An 18198-nucleotide genomic window follows, 5' to 3' on the forward strand; every position below is an offset into this window, starting at 1 on the left:
TGCACAGTCATCCTACTTACCATTCCATTCTATTCATAACTTAACTCTTGAATTCAACACATTATCATGTCAGTTTTGTTTCTATGGTCTATTTATGTTTTTCTATGACCGTTTAATGTGGATAAGGATAGAAGAGCACCAAAACTCTACATATATATCTCATAGCATTCTTCCATGGATTATGACTATGATTATGATTGTATTTTCTATATTTTCCAATTTTTTAGAGTATACAAAACTTTTTCTAGTGGCCATGGGTGCTATACGCATATGTTCTCTAATTTTCTTATTTTTATGTCATTTTCTATTTTTTTAAGAATGTGGTCATGGATGCTACCAATTCTGCTATGGGGGATCCTCTGATCTTAAATGGTTTGATTGATATGTTAAAAAATGGACAAGGGCAACAAATTACTATGATGGTGCATGAGGTAAGCTTGAAATTTGTCTTTTGTATGCTAAATTATCTTATGTTCCCTATTATATTATGCTAATTTGTGTTTGTGGAATGTAGGCAATCTCAAAAGTAACTCCATCGAGCATGAATCTTGTTGGCATGAAGGATCTAGCTGTGCCCTCCACTACATCTACTGTTGTGCCAAACGTAAGATTCAGTCATATGTTTGTGTGGGTTTGATTACGTTATTGTCATCTATTATACCATCCTAATATTTATATCTGTGCCTTATAGGATATTTCAAGGATTACTCCAACAAACACTAATGTTCTTGATGTGGGTTCAGTCAGAATTCTCCCACCAACAACCGAACAAGTTTCCTTGAGGAGTCTCATAGATTCACAGTCAAGAGTACTAAGGCTCCTACCAGATACTCCTGAAAATGTTCCAACCAAACAAGAAATACTTGTACAAATTCAGTTATGGGAAAGGGCATTGTTGGAGAGTGCAGGGCCTACCTCAGATGAACAGGTTAAATTAATTATATATTTTCATTTTCATAATTTAACAATTAATGATTTTTTATTGTGTTTTATTTTCTTTAAACACTGTGATTAGAACTTTATTATGACTGGTCATTAACCTTTACTCAATGGTTGTTCTCTTCATTTGTAGCATTGTAGATACTTTGGTCACTACAACTTAAGATGAACTGTCTCTGTTACATGTAACATCCTCTAGATACTTCTTCCTAGGAATCAATCACAAAGATGGAATGAACATAATCAGAACTATGAATGCTTGCGCACCAATCCCAATCAAAACAAACAAAATCAAAACTACGGATATTGTCAAACAATCTTTCTCTTTATTGTTTGACCTTCATTCTTATTAACTGCTGCAACTTGAATAGTGATGTATCCAAGAATGTCTTGGATCATCTTCATACTATTGGCTGCTTAGAAATAGTTTCATATTTTGGTTGGGTTTCTGACAATTTCACAATCTCACTATAAATACTGGAAATAAATGACAAAGTGATTGATGCACCTATAGGAGCATCTAACTCAACCCCTAAGACCACAACAATATCCTCAGTGACTACAAAAGGAACGCAAGAAGTTAAGATCTTGCTCACCTCAGAAGGAAATGTCTTGAAGGATGAAGTGGGGTTAAAAATTTTTCACTTTATTTTTCGTGTGCAGAACAATTATTTGGAAATACCATTCAAATGGATTGGATGAAGCAATCCAATGCTAAGAAAGAGGAACTCTTCAAAGATGTCATAACAGCATTTGGAAATCTAGGTTTTAATAAGGATATCATTCTTGATATTGCATGGAAATACATGCACTCTAAATGAGATAATTTAATGTCAAAGCTGACAAAAGACTTGAGATATCCACATCCAGCTTGGATTACAAACCAAGTGACATGGGCTGAACTCATGAAAGATGCCAAATATAAGAGGAAAGCACACAATAATCCAAACTATAGGCCATCTACATGAGGAGGATCTAAAAGACACCTTTGAGATACAACAAAAGCAACCCAAGCTAGGGTGTCAAGTATTGGATCCCATAAATTAGGATCTGGTGGGTATAATAGCATTCGTGGTGGTTTGGTGAGTGAATATTTTCATCTACTGTATTTTTCTTTTTCATAAAAAGTCATGAAAAACTTCTGAGTTAATTGTATCTTATGATTCATTATACCTTGTAAATTTGGTTATGTTTGTTAATGTAGGTTCACCAATTTCAAAAGGAAGCTTCAGAGGATGACCTAAAATATTCTTTATTACATGGTTCCCAAGGCCTAGGACAACATTTGGTAGATCGAGGGGAGATTTTAGTGAGTGGTCATGAATTTGAGGTAAGTTCTTTATAATATCATATGACTTATGCAATAATTTAACTCGAGGTATTAAGTTATTTAAATAAGTTAAATTGTTTTGTGTATAGGAAGCTCAACAATTAAACTGATCAGGTAGTGAGCATCAAGAGGAGGTAGAGGATCATGATGAATTGTTTGTTGCACACAATGATTCAATTGTCATTCCTGAAACTTGGCAGGAAACCATCCTTGAATTTCAATAAGTGGGAGACAACAATATTGAGGAGGGTGTTCAATGTGATGAACTATCCACACCCACAATCAGAAAGGTGCCTCGTAAAAAGAGGACACAAAGCAAGAGGATAGATAGAAACAAATGAACAAAAGACATATTTGCTTCCTATCATTGTTCAGTTTTCATTGCTATTATAAATCTAATTTATATATCATCATATTTGTTTAACTAATACTTATGAATTTATTTATTATCAAGCTCTTCCTTAAGAACATGTGGTGTTGGTTGTTTCTTAAATAGTTATCAATTTTGATTAGGAAAGTAAGTAACTGTACTTGGTTTACAGGTTGCTAAATTCCAGTAGCCTCACACTAATGACACCACATTGATAAATTATAACTTTCCATACATAAGCGGTGATAAGGGTTGGAATTCGTTGTTTAAGAAAATAAGCGGTGCAAAGTTTGCTTAAGCTAGGTTTTGATGCGCTTTTCTTGCACTTAATTCAAAATGCAGTAGTGGGTACTAGTGTTTTGGTGATAAATATCAGTAGGTTGTGGTGCAACAGGGTTGAACTGTATTGTTGAACAAAAAATTCAATGCAGGTGCTGCTTAAACTGGGTTTTATAAGATTTCCCTCATTCAATTCACAATGCAGCTATGGGTACAAACGATTTTCTAACTTAAATGGTATTAGGTTATTTTGTAATAAGAATTGGAATTCAATTTCTAGCGAAAAAATGATTGCTACTATTGCTTAAGTCTGGTTTTGATGGCCCTTTCTTGTACTCAATTTTCCCAATGCTGCACTGATTAAAATTGATTTAGTGACTTGAGGTAAGATTGGGCCATTTTTGTAATATGAGATCCCCAGCCAATTGCTACTGGGACCTGCAGAGAATTGAACGTGTGACCACAGTTTGGCAAATGTGAGTTATTTTGCTATTGCTCCATCTTCTTCCTATGCACATCTTTGCAACTCCTGACCATTTTTCTAACTCCCAATTATCAATTTTTTCCTCACTTAAGTCGATTTTGAAATGATATATGTTTAACAGATTCCATGGGTAATTGAATTTAGGGGTGTTCTCCACTAGCTGATACATCACAGTGAACAAGATAAAATAAATTATGTAGGATAGGTTAAAGGAAACAAGATAAAGTATTTGGAATTTTCTCACAAGGAAGCTTAATATAAGGACCAACTGTGTGAAATATTCAAGAAAGTTTTGTGATATTGGTAAAGATAATCTAGTGTGTGATCTCCAGTAGCTGTTGTCATCATGTAGTGTGAGACAGTAGACGTTATGAAGCATAGGGAATAGATAGACAAAGAGAACGAGATAGGGATGGAATAAAATTTAATCTTGGTACGGGCCACATTGAATTGGAACTTCTATACAAACTGTAAGATGGGAATTATTGTTGTTTAGACATTTATCCTTTCTTTCTTATTTATTACTTATTCTTGGTAAGTATTATCAGCAATAACTTTATAAAGTATTGCAACATTAAATAGCTTTTAAAACATAACAATATATGAGAACAAAAAATAGTTACTATGGTAATATTTTTCAATATGCTAATGGAACATGGGAAAATAATGGAAAACACCAAGTCTTGTTGCCACTGCAAGAGGAAATTAATTGATTAAAATTGGAAGGGCCAAAAAGGGAGTTAAGATTGTCTTAGGAACCACAACTTTACATACAATGTGACTTGGATTCAAGGAGCTCTTTCTTTTTCTTTTATACAGCTCTTTTGATATTGATAGCTCAGATGAAGCATAATTGTACTTAGTACCATACTCTTCCCTCTATTATGTTTATTGAGTTTGGACAATGAAATCAAAAATGAAATTGTTTTATTTTTTTATTGCTACTATATTTCTCACTTATCAATCCCTAAAAAATGTCCAGTAGATTGCTGTCCTGAAAAATGTCCTAGCATCCTCATCCCTGAAATGTCATGAAACATTGCAAAAACACTAAATTTCTTTTCATCCTTCAAGCAGAGACTTGATTTCCCTAACAAATCACTTGGAACAGATCCTGATTGTTAGCAGAATATAGTGCCTGTTGCAAAATCACGTTTATCATGCCAATAAATGCTTATTGCAAGCTAAATGTCATTGTCTAGATTTTCTTTCCATACAAAGCATTCATTTGTTAAATCCAATAGGCTATTGAAAATAATAGGACAACAAATATACATCATGTTAAAAGTTACAAATATAATAGTAAACAATAAGAGCATATACCAACCTGACAAAAGCCAGATGAATTTCAAATTTTCTGAAATGAAATAAATTATAAACCCCTATGTACACAAAGTCGGGCAGCTCCAAGAGAGCCCACATACAATAACAAAATCAAGAAACTATTAATCATTTTTGCTAAGTCAAGACCTACGTTTCATCTTTAATTGTTACACAAAGACTTCAATACATATCAACTAATATGCTAGCAATTGATTTATATAATAGCAACAAAGAGATTGCAAAGAAAATCCTTCAGCGATGGAATCATGTAGGGCAGCCAGAACAGAACTTCCAAGATTCCTAGTTTATCTCACTTTAATCTTGAAACACCCCAAAGAGATCCCTGCCCTATATAAATGCTAACCGCGTGACACTCAGCACTCTAAGCATAAACATTTGACAATTCTATTGATTATTTATTTAATACATTTTTAATGAAAACTATACAAAAATATTTAAAATAAATTGTTTATTTTTTTAATACCTTTTTTAATATCGTCTCTAGAGAGACAATAGTTGAGATCCAAAGACATATTGTCTCTCGAGAGACAATATGATTTTAATCCCAACTATTGTCTCTCTAGAGACAATATGTCTTTAAATCCCAAATTGTCTCTACAAAGACAAAAAAAATTATGTTTTCTATTGTCTTTATAGAGACAATTTCAAATGTTGTATATGCTTTGTTCTTGGACTTGTTTATGCCTTCTTCCCCATGAGTCTTTCATCTGTGAGACTTTGATTTTGTGCCATTGGTGACCATGCCCAATGATTATGTATTGCATTCCTCCATTGGTGAGTGTGTCCAATCTGAGAGTTTGGTTGTGCCATTGGTGTCCATGCTTAATGAGGATTTTTATTTCTCCTTTGATGTTAATGATGAATTTATTGTATGATGTGTATGAGCATGTATACTTTATGTATGGCATGTGTGTGATCTCTCTTCTTATGTGTTTGGTCTGAGTGTGCTTTTGGCCAATGTGACCATCTCCCAATATAGAGAGAGTGGATATTTTGATTCCACGTGATTAGGTGGCATGGATATAATCATTGGGGTCCAGAGGATAGTAGATCAACATGCTTAGTGGACCCATCTCTATTGTAATTATTTATGGTTTTTAGTTTATTCTTCAAATTTAATTGTATATTGATAGGAAATTGGAGTCCTCTTGTTTAATGTAATATTATTTCATGGACCTCTCTCATTGAGATGGATGTAACTTAATTGGATGAACCATGTTAGTTTACATGAATTGGATTATATGAAAGTGTGTTGGAATCGAGCATGATTGTATAGTGCTTGATGAAGTTTCTTTTATTCTTATGGTAAAGTTGGTTATTATTTGTAGGAACCTTTATTTGGGATTAAAATGAATCTCTTAGTTGTGTCATTAAATTCTTTAAATATTGTGTTCTTAGTCTAAAAGAAAAAAATTATCTAAATGGTTTGAGTTTCAAGGTTCGGGATTGAGCTTCGTAAAGTTTCCTTATGTTGGAAAAAAGTATAGTGCACCCTCAACCTTCCCAAAATTATCTTCATTTCCTTAAGTTTTCTGAGTGTGTCGGGTTTCGTAGATTGGGTCTTCACTCTCTAGAGTTAATTTAGTGTAGAAAATGTATTGGGAACCTTGACCATCGATCATCAAAATCATCTTCTCTATCATCATTTTTTCTTAGTGTCTCAGGCATCGGGCAACAAATGTCCATGTTTTATTTTTGGAAAGGGGTAGGTGCATTCCCAATCCCCAATCCTTGAAAGCTATTTTTAGACTTGCTTCCCAAATGGTTTTTGGGTATCAGGCATCAAACTTCCATTGTTTGATTTTCAAACTTGGAAGGTGGGATCCTCAACCCTTGATCCTTGATGAAAACTTGTCCAATGTTGAGCATTAGGGGTCTTGGATTCATTGGATGTCAGGTTTCAAGCCTTTGTAGTTCCTTGTTGAGTCTTAATTTTGCTAAACCCAGACCCGTGAACCACTGATTGTCCTTCAAACATCAGACTTCAGGTGTCTTTGGGTTAAGTTTCCTTCTTATCTCTAATATGGTAAGTTGTATCCCCGAATGTTGAACCCTGGCAAGGTAGAGAGGGAGTTATGTCTCCTAGTTAAATAACCTCTAGTTTAGGCCGACTCTTTTTAAAGGATTGTTTTGGTTTGAGTGGACTAGAGGTGTTAGTGTCCTCATCCTACTCTTTGTCTCATAATTGTTTTTCTTTATATAGTTGAGTGGCGATAGCTCCTAGACCACTACTATTGGTGTTTTTATTTAAGTATGTCATAAGTGTTCAAATTGTACCTTTGCATGCATCAAAGGTTGATGATTTCCTCATCCTATCATTGTATGGTGTCAGGAGTGACTGTGATTGTGAGTTGTACGTCATCCTTTAGAAGGTCTCTCTTATTTGTTTTTAATGGTGGTTTGTCACTTGACTTTTTAGTCTTCCACTAGTATTATCACTTTTCATGTGTAATGGTGAGGTCATCCTGGTTGTCTTTTCCCTTGCATCATTATTTTTCTCATGACACTTGTGAGCATGGTGCTGTGGAAGTGCAACTTGTTGTTGTTGTGGTCATTTCAAAAGAAAATTTATCGTATTATGTTTTACCTTGGTCCTTAGAATGGGATATTACATCAACAATGACAAATATTCACATATTTTGAATAGGCAAAAACTCTAGACTAGGATGCATTGCACATGTGTTTAACAATTTTTTACCAAATTTTTGGGAGATGGACCTACAAAACCTCCTAATTGCATTTCTACTCTTTTTTATTAGTCACAAGTACCTTAGACCATGGCACAAAACACACTAGTACAATACTTTTAGCTCCAATTTGTAGATCTAGGTTCCTTTATATGTCTTATTTTTAGATCTGGCTTATTACATTTTTTTCTTCTATAAATAATTGTCATTACTTTAAGTCATATTTTTTCAATCATTAAGCCTGGAACACACATATGTTCATCTCAATTCCATTATAAAAAATGCAACATATAATCCCAGAGTTCTTAACTCTCCTATTTAGGATTACAGATAAGCCTATTCAAGTTCCTAATGATATGCCATGGAGATTTAAGATCTTAGTTTGTATCCATAGACCTAAGATCTCATTTCTATCCATATGATTTTGGTGAACTCGACGTGTCTCATACTTGCATGCATTCTAACACTAAAAAGCATAAATATGATTTAAATGGATTGAGATGGCTACATTGATTCATTTATTAGATACTTCCATTGCATGTGTCGCATATGCTATATTTTGAAAGGAAAATTTATTTCATTGAACATATCATTGTGTTCTTCATTAGTTAATCAATTTGATAGTTTTGCAATGAAGACATTTCATGCATGTGATGGTAGCTTAACTACCTTATATCACTTTTTTCATCTCCCAACCATGAGATTTCATGTAATTGAGTTTCGTTTATCTATACAATTTCTCTACAGGTTTGACTTTCAATTTTTATTGGGAATTTTTTTTTTCTTTTCTTCTGTAAGTAAAGTCAAAGAAGTGACTAGTTCATAAATACTTTAATTCATATTATCCAAAATTATTTTTACTTAATAGTAAATATAACATGTTTGAATAAATTGGATATTAGTTTGACCTAGTTAATAATAAATTTTTTGTTGTAAGATTTCAAGTCTAAATAATTCAATCTTTAAAAATTATTCATTGTTAAATATATTATTCGATTTTTAAAATAATTTTATTTTATAAAGAATTTCTTGATCTTAATTGGATGTGGTTCTTTCTTATCTTCCCATCAAATACCCAATCCCCCTAAAAAGGATATTATTATGGTAGCCATTATGGTTACTAGTGTTTGACATGGTGCCAAATATGCTTATTGTAATTTATTTTTATTTAAGTTTGAAAACTATAAATGTAAGTTCTACTTTTAGAATGTTGATTAGACTAAATATAAATTTTATATTTGCACTAGTTTAAAATGTTTAGAAGGAAAACAAGTATTATATAATTTAGTTATTCAACACTCTAATTTAACATAGAAATGAAAGATAAAATCTATGAGTGAATTATACACTTAATTTATTTCATAAAAAATAGGAATATTTTAAGTAATTATTTAATTGAGATTTTAAGTTTTGTGAAAATAAAATGGGTAATTAAAAACATTTGTATTTATAATTGTAAGTAAAATGACTAGATTTAGTTATTACAAAGAGTAAGTTATGAGGTTGCATTGTTGATTAGAAGAATCTTTCAGTTAACATTACAGCTATAATATGTTGGTTTTACATAAGCAAAGGAAATTGAAGATTGCATTATAAACAAAAATGAAATTATTACAAAATATATATTTCCATCAATTATACATAAATACATAATACATTTATATTTTGAATGTTATATAATATATTATATGCAATACACAATTGTAAATTAAATAGTATCTTGAAACTTCTTGTCATTATTAATATAATCTACAAAATAAAAGTAAGCCTGGAAAAACAATATTCTATACACAAATAAGTAAATTTCTAATACACCATATTTTAAGATATAAAAAATTGATAAATACAATTAATATATTTTAAGCTATAGTCTAATTTATCAGCTTACATATAATTTTATGCTGATGTACAAATACAAATTTATTTATTTTCTTTACAATAATAAACTAATTGATAATTAAGAAAATAATGATCTTTAAAGTGAAAACTTATTTTTATTTTATTTATGTACACCTTAACTTGCTTAATGGTAGAGTATTTATATTTTTAAAAGACATGTCACAAATTAAAATCTTGAAAGTGGTAGGGTATATACATATTTGATGTAAGTTAGGAGGTGCCTCCATCTCTTAGTAGTGTGAATTAGAAAATGGAATTATATAGTTAATTAATCGCAAGAATGGATGTACAAATCAAACAAATAAATTTAGATGTGAAAATGTTTTGTTTGAATGTTTTTATATAAGCACATACTATGATCATTATCAAATGGCAGAGTGGAAATGTTTACAGATACAAACTCACTGAACATGACTGCCATTACTTTACAGATACAAACTTACTGAACATGACTGCCATTACTATAATAGATCATAATTTTAAAAAATGTAATATTACATAATAAGTACAGATAATAACTGATTAAAATATTTTCATTACAAGAATATTGCAAAAAGACGCATGCTAATAATAAACTACTTAGAACAAACTGTCCTTGATAGTGGTCATTTCATTTATATGGCTTGTGCTTGATCACAGAAGAGTTGTTTCATTTTGTTGGTTCGCCCCTTGGCTTGTGGAATATTTTGTGATGCATGATTTTTGTGGAGGAAGTTCTTATACCACTTGGCAGATAGCTTTGGAATTCGTTTCTGAGTGGCGTAATCAACATAGTAAAGACCAAAGCGTTCAGTGTAGCCGTATAACCATTCGAAATTGTCCAGAATCGACCATACATAGTAACCTCTCACGTCTGCTCCTTTTCTGCAATTAACAATAGGCAATCAAGAAAATATTAAGGAAAGTATTGTCCACACCTTAAAAATTATCATGGAAAAGTATGATTTGAGAACGTATAATAGACACCTTATGGCCGCTGCCAAATAGGTCAGATAGCTTTCCATTTGGTTGACTCTTCGATCATCATTCAGAGCATCTGCCAATGGGGCTGACGGATGATTTTGTTGACCATAACCTGTGTGCAATTCCACCGTCATTACAACAAATAGCTGTCGATTAGCCAAGTTAATGGAACATTAAGTAGATGTATGCACTTACCATTTTCCGTGATAATAATTACAGGATTGTTGTATCTTTCTTTGACGTACATCACAATTTTTTCCATTCCATATGGCACAACAAAAGATCCTTCCATGCCCGTCTGCCATGCCATTGAATCCAAAATGATAATCATGATACGTCAAAATGAATTAAAGATAAGATTAAAAGTTGAAAACAACACATACCGGCTCGCCTATAGGTACTCCGTCTCTCTCACCTGCAACCGAGTCAATGTCGAATAAGAATCGTCCCCAACAAAAGTTTTTTTTGTAAAATTAAGCTCTATGATTTACAGAGTGGCCTTACCAGTTATATAGACTAATGCATCTGGACAATACTGTATTTTATAACACAGCGAGAAGAGGCAGTCCTTGGCATACGATGTTGTGTAATGGTTAATGCCGATAAAATCATATGAACCCTTTACTTTCTCTGACATTTCTCTGGGGAAAGTAGGGAGACGCCTCCCTAACATTCGGCGCATTTCAGGAGGATAATCCCCATAAACAATTGGGTCCAGAAACCTGCACAACCCTCACCGTAATTGTAGAGATGGAAAACTCAACGCAGCAATCAATTACAGACTGTTATCCATCTTAATACACCTTACTAAAATAACGCAGTCGAATGTAAACATGGTTGAAATTTAAGAACGACCCTTTCTTACCAGGCAGTGTCGAATGCCAACAATCTCTCAACGGCAGCTCTGTCATCTGGTATATTTCTTAGAGGCTCATACCATGAAGACGAGATTACTATACCAACAGACCCTCCCTGTTTGCTCTGCAAATTTATGTGATTTATAATTATTGCTCGCGTTCAAATTATATAAAAATGAATGAGAATCTTTAGTATGAAGAGTGCATCTAATACCCTATAAACAAATTTAATTCCTAACCTGATATTTGGTTCTATAGACATCAACTGCTGCTGCATGTGATAATATAACATTATGAGCAGCAATGTAGGGTTCGGTTTTTGAGTTGCCATCGGTACAGTTCCCGAAGGGCCAAGAACACCGAGAAGGGGGATAAGTTCCTGTAAGATAACCGCCCTGGACAAATATATTGGGCTCATTGAATGTTGCCCAGTATTTCACTCTGTCCCCGAATGCTGCAAAGCAAATGTTTGCAAATGCTTCGAAATCCTTCCTGCAATGTTCTCATATTAGATTACGATATAGCTCAAAAAGCAAAATTAGCCGTTATAGAAAATCAAGAAACAGATATTAGGTTACAACATACACTACGTGGGGACTCAACCAGCCTCCATACGAATCCTCTAATTGCTGTGGAAGATCATAATGATTCAACGTCACAAATGGTTGGATTCCTGCAACAATCACATGTACAGTGAAATTCGTTAGAGAATATAGCCCCTTTTAAATCTGGGCTATGACAAACTTTTGGTCACAATGGTACTAGACTCAGCATGCAGATAAAAACTCTTATGGTCCATAAAATATAACAAAACCAGAAACATTTATAAATAAAGCATGAACACGGCAACATACCCTTTGACAGTAGAGTGTCTATGAGATTGTTATAAAACTTAATTCCCTTGACGTTCACAGCTCCTCTTCCAGCTTTATCACAAATATCATAGACAAATGAATAACATGAATATTAAGCGCTCTAGATGAATATCATAGACAAATGAATACCTGGAAGAATGCGAGACCATGATATGGAGAAGCGATAGGAGTCCACCCCAAGGGAACTCATCAAATCTATATCTTCCTGAAATTACAGTTTTCATTAATTATAAATCTACAATTATTCAAAAAACAGAAAAGACCACTTGGCTAATAATATGACAAGCACCTTGTAACGATGATACTGCTCATCAGCCACATCCCCATTACTTCCGTCAGCAATATTTTCTGTGCCATACATCGTACCCATCAATATATTACATTTTGAAACAATTGAAAATAAGGAAAATCACACTATAGAACTGATGAATTTATATCCGAACAAACCTGGATGAGTGTGCGTAAAAACATCCCAATTGTTTAGACCCTTTCCGTCTTCCAGATACGCACCTTCCACCTGCAAAAGCGAAGTTAACTCGATAATTCAAACATTTGTATTAAACAGAAACTTAAATGAAGGAAAAGCAAACCTGATAGGAAGAAGAGGCCGTTCCAAAGATAAATCCAGGTGGAAAACTGCTTCTATCAATCTCTACTTCTCCCAAAACTGTAGCCACCATTATCATAATCACAAGTATTACTTTCGACATATTTGCCTCTCCCTTAATGGCAGACATTAGATGAAACAAGCGCAAACTTAAAAATTGCATGGGAAATGAGTATGCAAAGTATGGGATTGTTAGCTTGTTAGATGCTATTTTATAGGAGAACAAGGTAGAAAAATATGACAAAGTGATGACTTGTGGATAAGATAATAACAAAGTCTCCGGCATGAGTCCTAGTTAGACATGACTACATAAAGAAGAAATAGTTTTCAACTCAAACAGTTATACAAATACGTATGATCTATTCGGCACCGTCAAAACTAAAACTTGAAAAACCAGCCAAAAAAAAACAGGGAAAGTTCCAAAGTAGTTATAGTGGGAAGAACACAATGGTAGGCATAGAAAATGCAAGAAAGAGGAAGGCAGGGCGGTTGTGTTGTACTCAAATATTACACTTTTCAACAGTTAAAGTCGTTACACCTTATCCTTACGACTCATTGTTAAAGTTTGAAATTAAAATTGCTACGAAGAAATTCCTTGTGTGATGTTCATGGCCACTAATCAAGCAGGTTGAATGGAGGAAGAAATGGGATATATAGTAACTCGATTTCGAGGAGAAAATTACGTAGAATGGTAGTTGTTGAATATTACAAGCCCATTTACCGGACATATTTCAAAACTAACAAATAAATAAAATTGGTCATTTCTTCATTTTTCGGGATGTCTAGTTTGACAAATCTTTTTCGTGGCTTACATACTTAATGAAAGAATTTAGTAGGAAGACCTTTAATCACCATAGTGTCTACACTTTACGTTGAGGGTAGCCTTTACCTTTAAAAGTAGTAATATCTTGCCCATAATGTGTTTGGTATCTGCGATAGATAGATTCACCCTAAAGTATAAATATTTTGACCATAATGGATTGGTTGTTTACAATAGGTGTATTTACCTATTTAGTGCATGACTAAAGACTAATCAGACCATCTTAAGTTATAAGAATGATATTAAAAAAGTCTAAAAATGTATTTAAAGGATATAAATATAATTAAAGTCAAATAAATATTATTTAATTAAAGAGATCAGTATCATGAATCATAGTCATAAAGGTAGTGAATCATAATCATAAAGGTAGTGAAACAAAGTCATAAAGAATGGTAGTTGATAGTTGAACCTAAGTGAGTACATTACATAATGAGACACATGATGACAATGGAAAATAAATTGTATGATGGATAAGTGCTTACACTTTTAACTCGGACTTAGATTCCTTTGAAAATGCCTTGAGAACTTATTGAATTTAGGCAAATGGAAGTCCCAAAGTTAAAAAAGAAATCAAAATTACATGCTTAGTGTTATCTTTAAACTTACTACAAAATTTACGCTTGAAACTAAATTGAAATAGTTTATATAGAAAATTCTCAACATTCTAATTCCTCATTACAAAGTCAATATGTAATCATTATATATTTTCCAATGAACTATTTTTTAATTTCTAACAAATATATTTTTGAATGATAATCATAACTTTCAAACCATATATCATTTTTTTAAATCTAAATGCTCTCACACTTTAAGATTCAGTTTCTATAGGTTTCAAAAAATTGAATTTCATATTCTTTTGAGCACAAAAGAATGGATGAAAAATTATTTTTAAAAGTTTATAAGAAGTTTTATTTATAAAATTTCATCCCAACATCACTCTACATCCCACTAATGTTTGAGGTAAACTGGAACTTGTTAGCTTTCCGGGCTCTGCCCATTTGAACTTTGGGCTGTGGCCTCATGCCCACCCACCCTTTTTTTGAATATGTTTATTTAAATTTTAATAGAATCTAACACAATTATTCATCAAAAAATTATAAATATTTTTTTATCTATATAAAAATTTCATGGAAATACATGTCGTATATACCCATCACTTCTTTACTTATATACAAGGTTTGATGAAAAGTATTGTTGTTTTCTAAAAAATAGATTAAGTGAAATCAAACTTACATCTTATAATTTTCTAAAATTAAAGTATTGCCTCTTCAAAATATATACTTTTAGCCAAATTAAGTTGATATTGGTTTATTTTCAATTATTGATATATCATTTTACAATAATTTTGTAAGCATATATGCGTATCTAGATAAAGAAAACACCTTAACAAGTATCTAAAGATAGTAAATGTAAGTCAATATGTTAGATACCTATTTAGTTGAAGTTCAAAGCAAGATATTGAGTCCACTTTTTATGGAAGCGTATTGATGTTAGAGAGAAAAAATATTGAATGGAACAAGGACCCATTTCATTGAAAATGACTACTCATTTAGGAATGAGATCTTGAACATAAAATCCTACTTATTTGAAATGTGTACTCATTGTAAATATTAAATTATTCCTCTAAATATCAACCATAAATCTATCATCTATTAATTATCATAATATCATCCATTAATTATAAATCGAGTTAAATTACCATTAATTGTTTATTAATCATATTTGCCACTTATCAATTAATTATTACTATTTTCTCATTATCCGTTTATATAAATTAAATAATATTTTAATTATTTATTCTAATAAACCAAACTATCATATTTTAATATATTAAAAAATTTCATTTCTCACCTCACTAATTAACTCTATCTTTTAAAATGTTTTATTTTGTTAAACTTAAAGTGTTTTAAAATAAATTATTTTATTGATATGGTTGATGGTTACATTCGAGAGTCTTTAAATATGTAAATGAGATATATTGCAATGGATTTCAATTTTTCCAAACTTAATACACATTTTTATTTCAGAATCATGATAAAGAAATATTTTTTATGTGCATTTGAAAGAAGATTCACGAGTTTGTGTGTTTGTAAATATCAATTCTTATATTTTGAAATTCATTGTTAGTCTTTGTAATTAAATTAATTTTTTGGTCATCATTCTCTTGTTGGAGTGTGTTAGTATTTTAAAAGCATTTATTTCTTTGGAGTGTGGTAAATATCTCAACTCAAGTTCATATATTTCATTGTTGTTTCAATTGATGTATTGGAATGGTATCTTAAAGTTCATATTTATTTATTCAAAAAAAAAATCATACTGCATTTATATGATGGTTATAAATAAATGTTGAATGCTTTTTTTTTCTTTCTATTAAAGGTTTACCCCATTCTCTAATTGTTGGTATTATTTATCTTTATTAATTGGATAAATAGAATCAAAATAATTTATTTTCATAAAAATAAATGTATAAACCAATATTAAATATATATATGTGTGTGTGTGTATGTATATGTATATATATCAAAAGAAGTCTTTTGGATCATTACCCTCTATCTTCTCCAAAGAAAATATTAGCCTTTCAAATCTTATTACCCTTATTAACTACACCAACCAAAATGTTGTTTCATTTGAAGACTTCCAATGCATCCAATCCTCTCAATGAATTCGCTGCTTATCTTTATTTTATTCTTTGTTTTTCAACCATAAACAAATTATCTACCATTATTTTATTTAGAAGATTCCCTACATATCTCTTTTCCATAACATATGATATCCATTTGACCTTAATTACACCTCTATCCTTTTAATATAACTAGATATATACAATTGTTTAAAATATCACTACACTTAATTTTAAATAATTTGAAATAGTTTTCCCTTTATATTTATTGATGCCGTCTTTGAAATAAAATAACTACACGTGCTGTAAAGAACCAATAAATTGTGATCAAAATATTGATGATATACTAAATATATATGGTAATCAAAGTGTTGTAGTTTTAGGCTAAAGATCATCGTCACCGTAAAATGCAGGCAATGAACGGATGCACGGTGTTCTGCAACTGCAAATCTTCTCGGTAGACACGTAACTTTCTTGTCGAAATCTGAATGAATTTTCTTCCTCATTAAAGCTGAATGAATTTTCTTGTAACAATTTTAATTTCAAATTTTCACAATATGTCTTAAGGATAAGGTGTGACGACTTTAACTGTATTCTCTATGCCTGCCGTTGCATTCTTCCTATTATGGTTATGTTGAACTCTCCAAATTATTTTGAATTTTTTTAAATTTTAATTTTGACGGTGGTGAATACATCTACGTATTCGTATAACTATTTGTAATGAAAACTAATTCTTGGTTACAGTCATTATCTTATCTATCATTCTTATCGCTTGACATACTTCATATATTTTTATGAAACTAAAATTATTATAAGCACCATTTAGCAATGTAATTAAAATTATTTAATCTATATCTACATTTATTGATCAAGTATATGTTACAACTTTTTTATCATTATAGTCTATGATACGAGACAATCTTCTATATATCTTCACATTATTTAACATGATAATAGTAGTCAAATTTTACCAAAAGTTTGCACTTATAAACATTCCCAATGTATCATTTCATTACATCAAATTATGCATGGTATTAAAAAAGTCAAACAAACCATTATACTTAAATTGAAAAAAAAGTTCAAGTAATTTCCACATCTAAGTTTATTAGCTCTCAAATAAGGCTTCAAATTTTAGTTTTTTCACAAATGGGTTCCAATTTGCTTTATGAGTTCTGTCGTGAGCCAAAGGTGACGATAAGGAAGCAAGGATAGGCTAGAAGTGAAGCATGTCGAGGCATGTGAAGACATAAAAAGGAGCAAAGGTAATGACAGTGATCTCAGAGAAAGTACCCCTGAAAAGACTAAAAAGGCAAGCGGCTTGGGGATTTAGAAATGTGATCAAAATGTGGCAAAGACTAAAAGATCATTTGGTACAAACATACTAAAGTATAAGATGCAACCCAACACAGAGCACAAACCAAAAAAGGGGCCAAAAAGTCATTCTATCAAGAAAACAATAGAATTATCTTTAATTAGGGAAGGAGTCCAAATTCACCGTAATTGTTCTTGTTTGTGATAGAAAGATCAGCAAGAGAATCTTCCATCGTATAGGCCTCTCTAAAACAGAGAGATGTTTCAAATTGATCAAAATTTGTGAGCAAATGGAGGGCATGTTGAAGGAGATAATTTAAATGCCATGCCGATGAATTAGACTTGCACAAAGCATTGATAACCACCATTGTATCTCCGTCAATACATAAATTCTTGACACCATATTTAATAGCGAGATAGAGACCCATGATAGGAGTGGAAAACTCCACTTCATTATTTGAGGCATGTGGTAAAACTTTGCAAGCGGTTCTGTATATCCCACTACCATGTAGTCTGAGAATTACCCCTGCTCTTGAGACACTTGGGTTGCCCTTAGAGGCACCATCTAAAACTGAAATTTAGAAAGGAATTTGTCACTAAAATATGAGTTTGAAAATTTTAGTCAGCTTTGTTAGGAGCCCTAGACTTGGATGTACTTCTATTAGCTAAGAATTTCAATTTTGGATTAGAATGCTTTGTAGGTCATTGCCTCCAGAATTTTGCCAAAAAGTGTTGATTACATGTGTAAATTGACATAGACCTAGGGTTTTCACCTATTCAAAATCTAGAACATTATATCTTAAGAATGATCTG

General features: G+C 31.8%; 2 protein-coding genes across 2 annotated transcripts; one reads left to right on the top strand and one right to left on the bottom strand.

Moving 5' to 3' along the window:
• The first annotated feature begins 286 nt into the window (after nucleotides 1–286).
• Nucleotides 287–2379, top strand: LOC131876538 (uncharacterized). The gene is made up of 5 exons (XM_059221961.1): nucleotides 287–431; nucleotides 515–604; nucleotides 692–928; nucleotides 2144–2269; nucleotides 2359–2379. The coding sequence occupies exons 1-5, from the start codon at nucleotides 327–329 to the stop codon at nucleotides 2377–2379; spliced, it is 579 nt and encodes a 192-aa protein (XP_059077944.1). The 5' UTR covers nucleotides 287–326.
• Nucleotides 2380–9931: 7552 nt separating this feature from the next.
• On the bottom strand, nucleotides 9932–12799 carry LOC131040529 (beta-glucosidase 18-like). The gene is made up of 13 exons (XM_057973476.2): nucleotides 12618–12799; nucleotides 12475–12544; nucleotides 12317–12375; nucleotides 12157–12232; nucleotides 12007–12078; nucleotides 11738–11825; nucleotides 11392–11644; nucleotides 11161–11276; nucleotides 10800–11017; nucleotides 10679–10710; nucleotides 10491–10593; nucleotides 10299–10407; nucleotides 9932–10196 (listed from the first exon to the last, which is right to left on the bottom strand). The coding sequence occupies exons 1-13, from the start codon at nucleotides 12795–12797 to the stop codon at nucleotides 9947–9949; spliced, it is 1626 nt and encodes a 541-aa protein (XP_057829459.2). The 5' UTR covers nucleotides 12798–12799; the 3' UTR covers nucleotides 9932–9946.
• Between the last annotated feature and the right edge of the window lie 5399 nt (nucleotides 12800–18198).

Source organism: Cryptomeria japonica, chromosome 6, assembly GCF_030272615.1.
Source record: "Cryptomeria japonica chromosome 6, Sugi_1.0, whole genome shotgun sequence".
Taxonomy (NCBI): domain Eukaryota; kingdom Viridiplantae; phylum Streptophyta; class Pinopsida; order Cupressales; family Cupressaceae; genus Cryptomeria; species Cryptomeria japonica.

What these genes read in the sequence shown, in the direction of transcription:
- LOC131876538 (XM_059221961.1), top strand. Translation starts at nt 327, where the DNA reads ATGGATGCTACCAATTCTGCTATGGGGGATCCTCTGATCTTAAATGGT. An exon ending in TTACTATGATGGTGCATGAG is followed by an intron (nt 432 to 514) that starts GTAAGCTTGAAA and finishes TGTGGAATGTAG; the next exon opens with GCAATCTCAAAAGTAACTCC. An exon ending in GGCCTACCTCAGATGAACAG is followed by an intron (nt 929 to 2,143) that starts GTTAAATTAATT and finishes TTGTTAATGTAG; the next exon opens with GTTCACCAATTTCAAAAGGA.
- LOC131040529 (XM_057973476.2), bottom strand. Translation starts at nt 12,797, where the DNA reads ATGCAATTTTTAAGTTTGCGCTTGTTTCATCTAATGTCTGCCATTAAG. An exon ending in CGGCCTCTTCTTCCTATCAG is followed by an intron (nt 12,545 to 12,617) that starts GTTTGCTTTTCC and finishes TCGCTTTTGCAG; the next exon opens with GTGGAAGGTGCGTATCTGGA. An exon ending in AGCAGTATCATCGTTACAAG is followed by an intron (nt 12,233 to 12,316) that starts GTGCTTGTCATA and finishes CTGTAATTTCAG; the next exon opens with GAAGATATAGATTTGATGAG.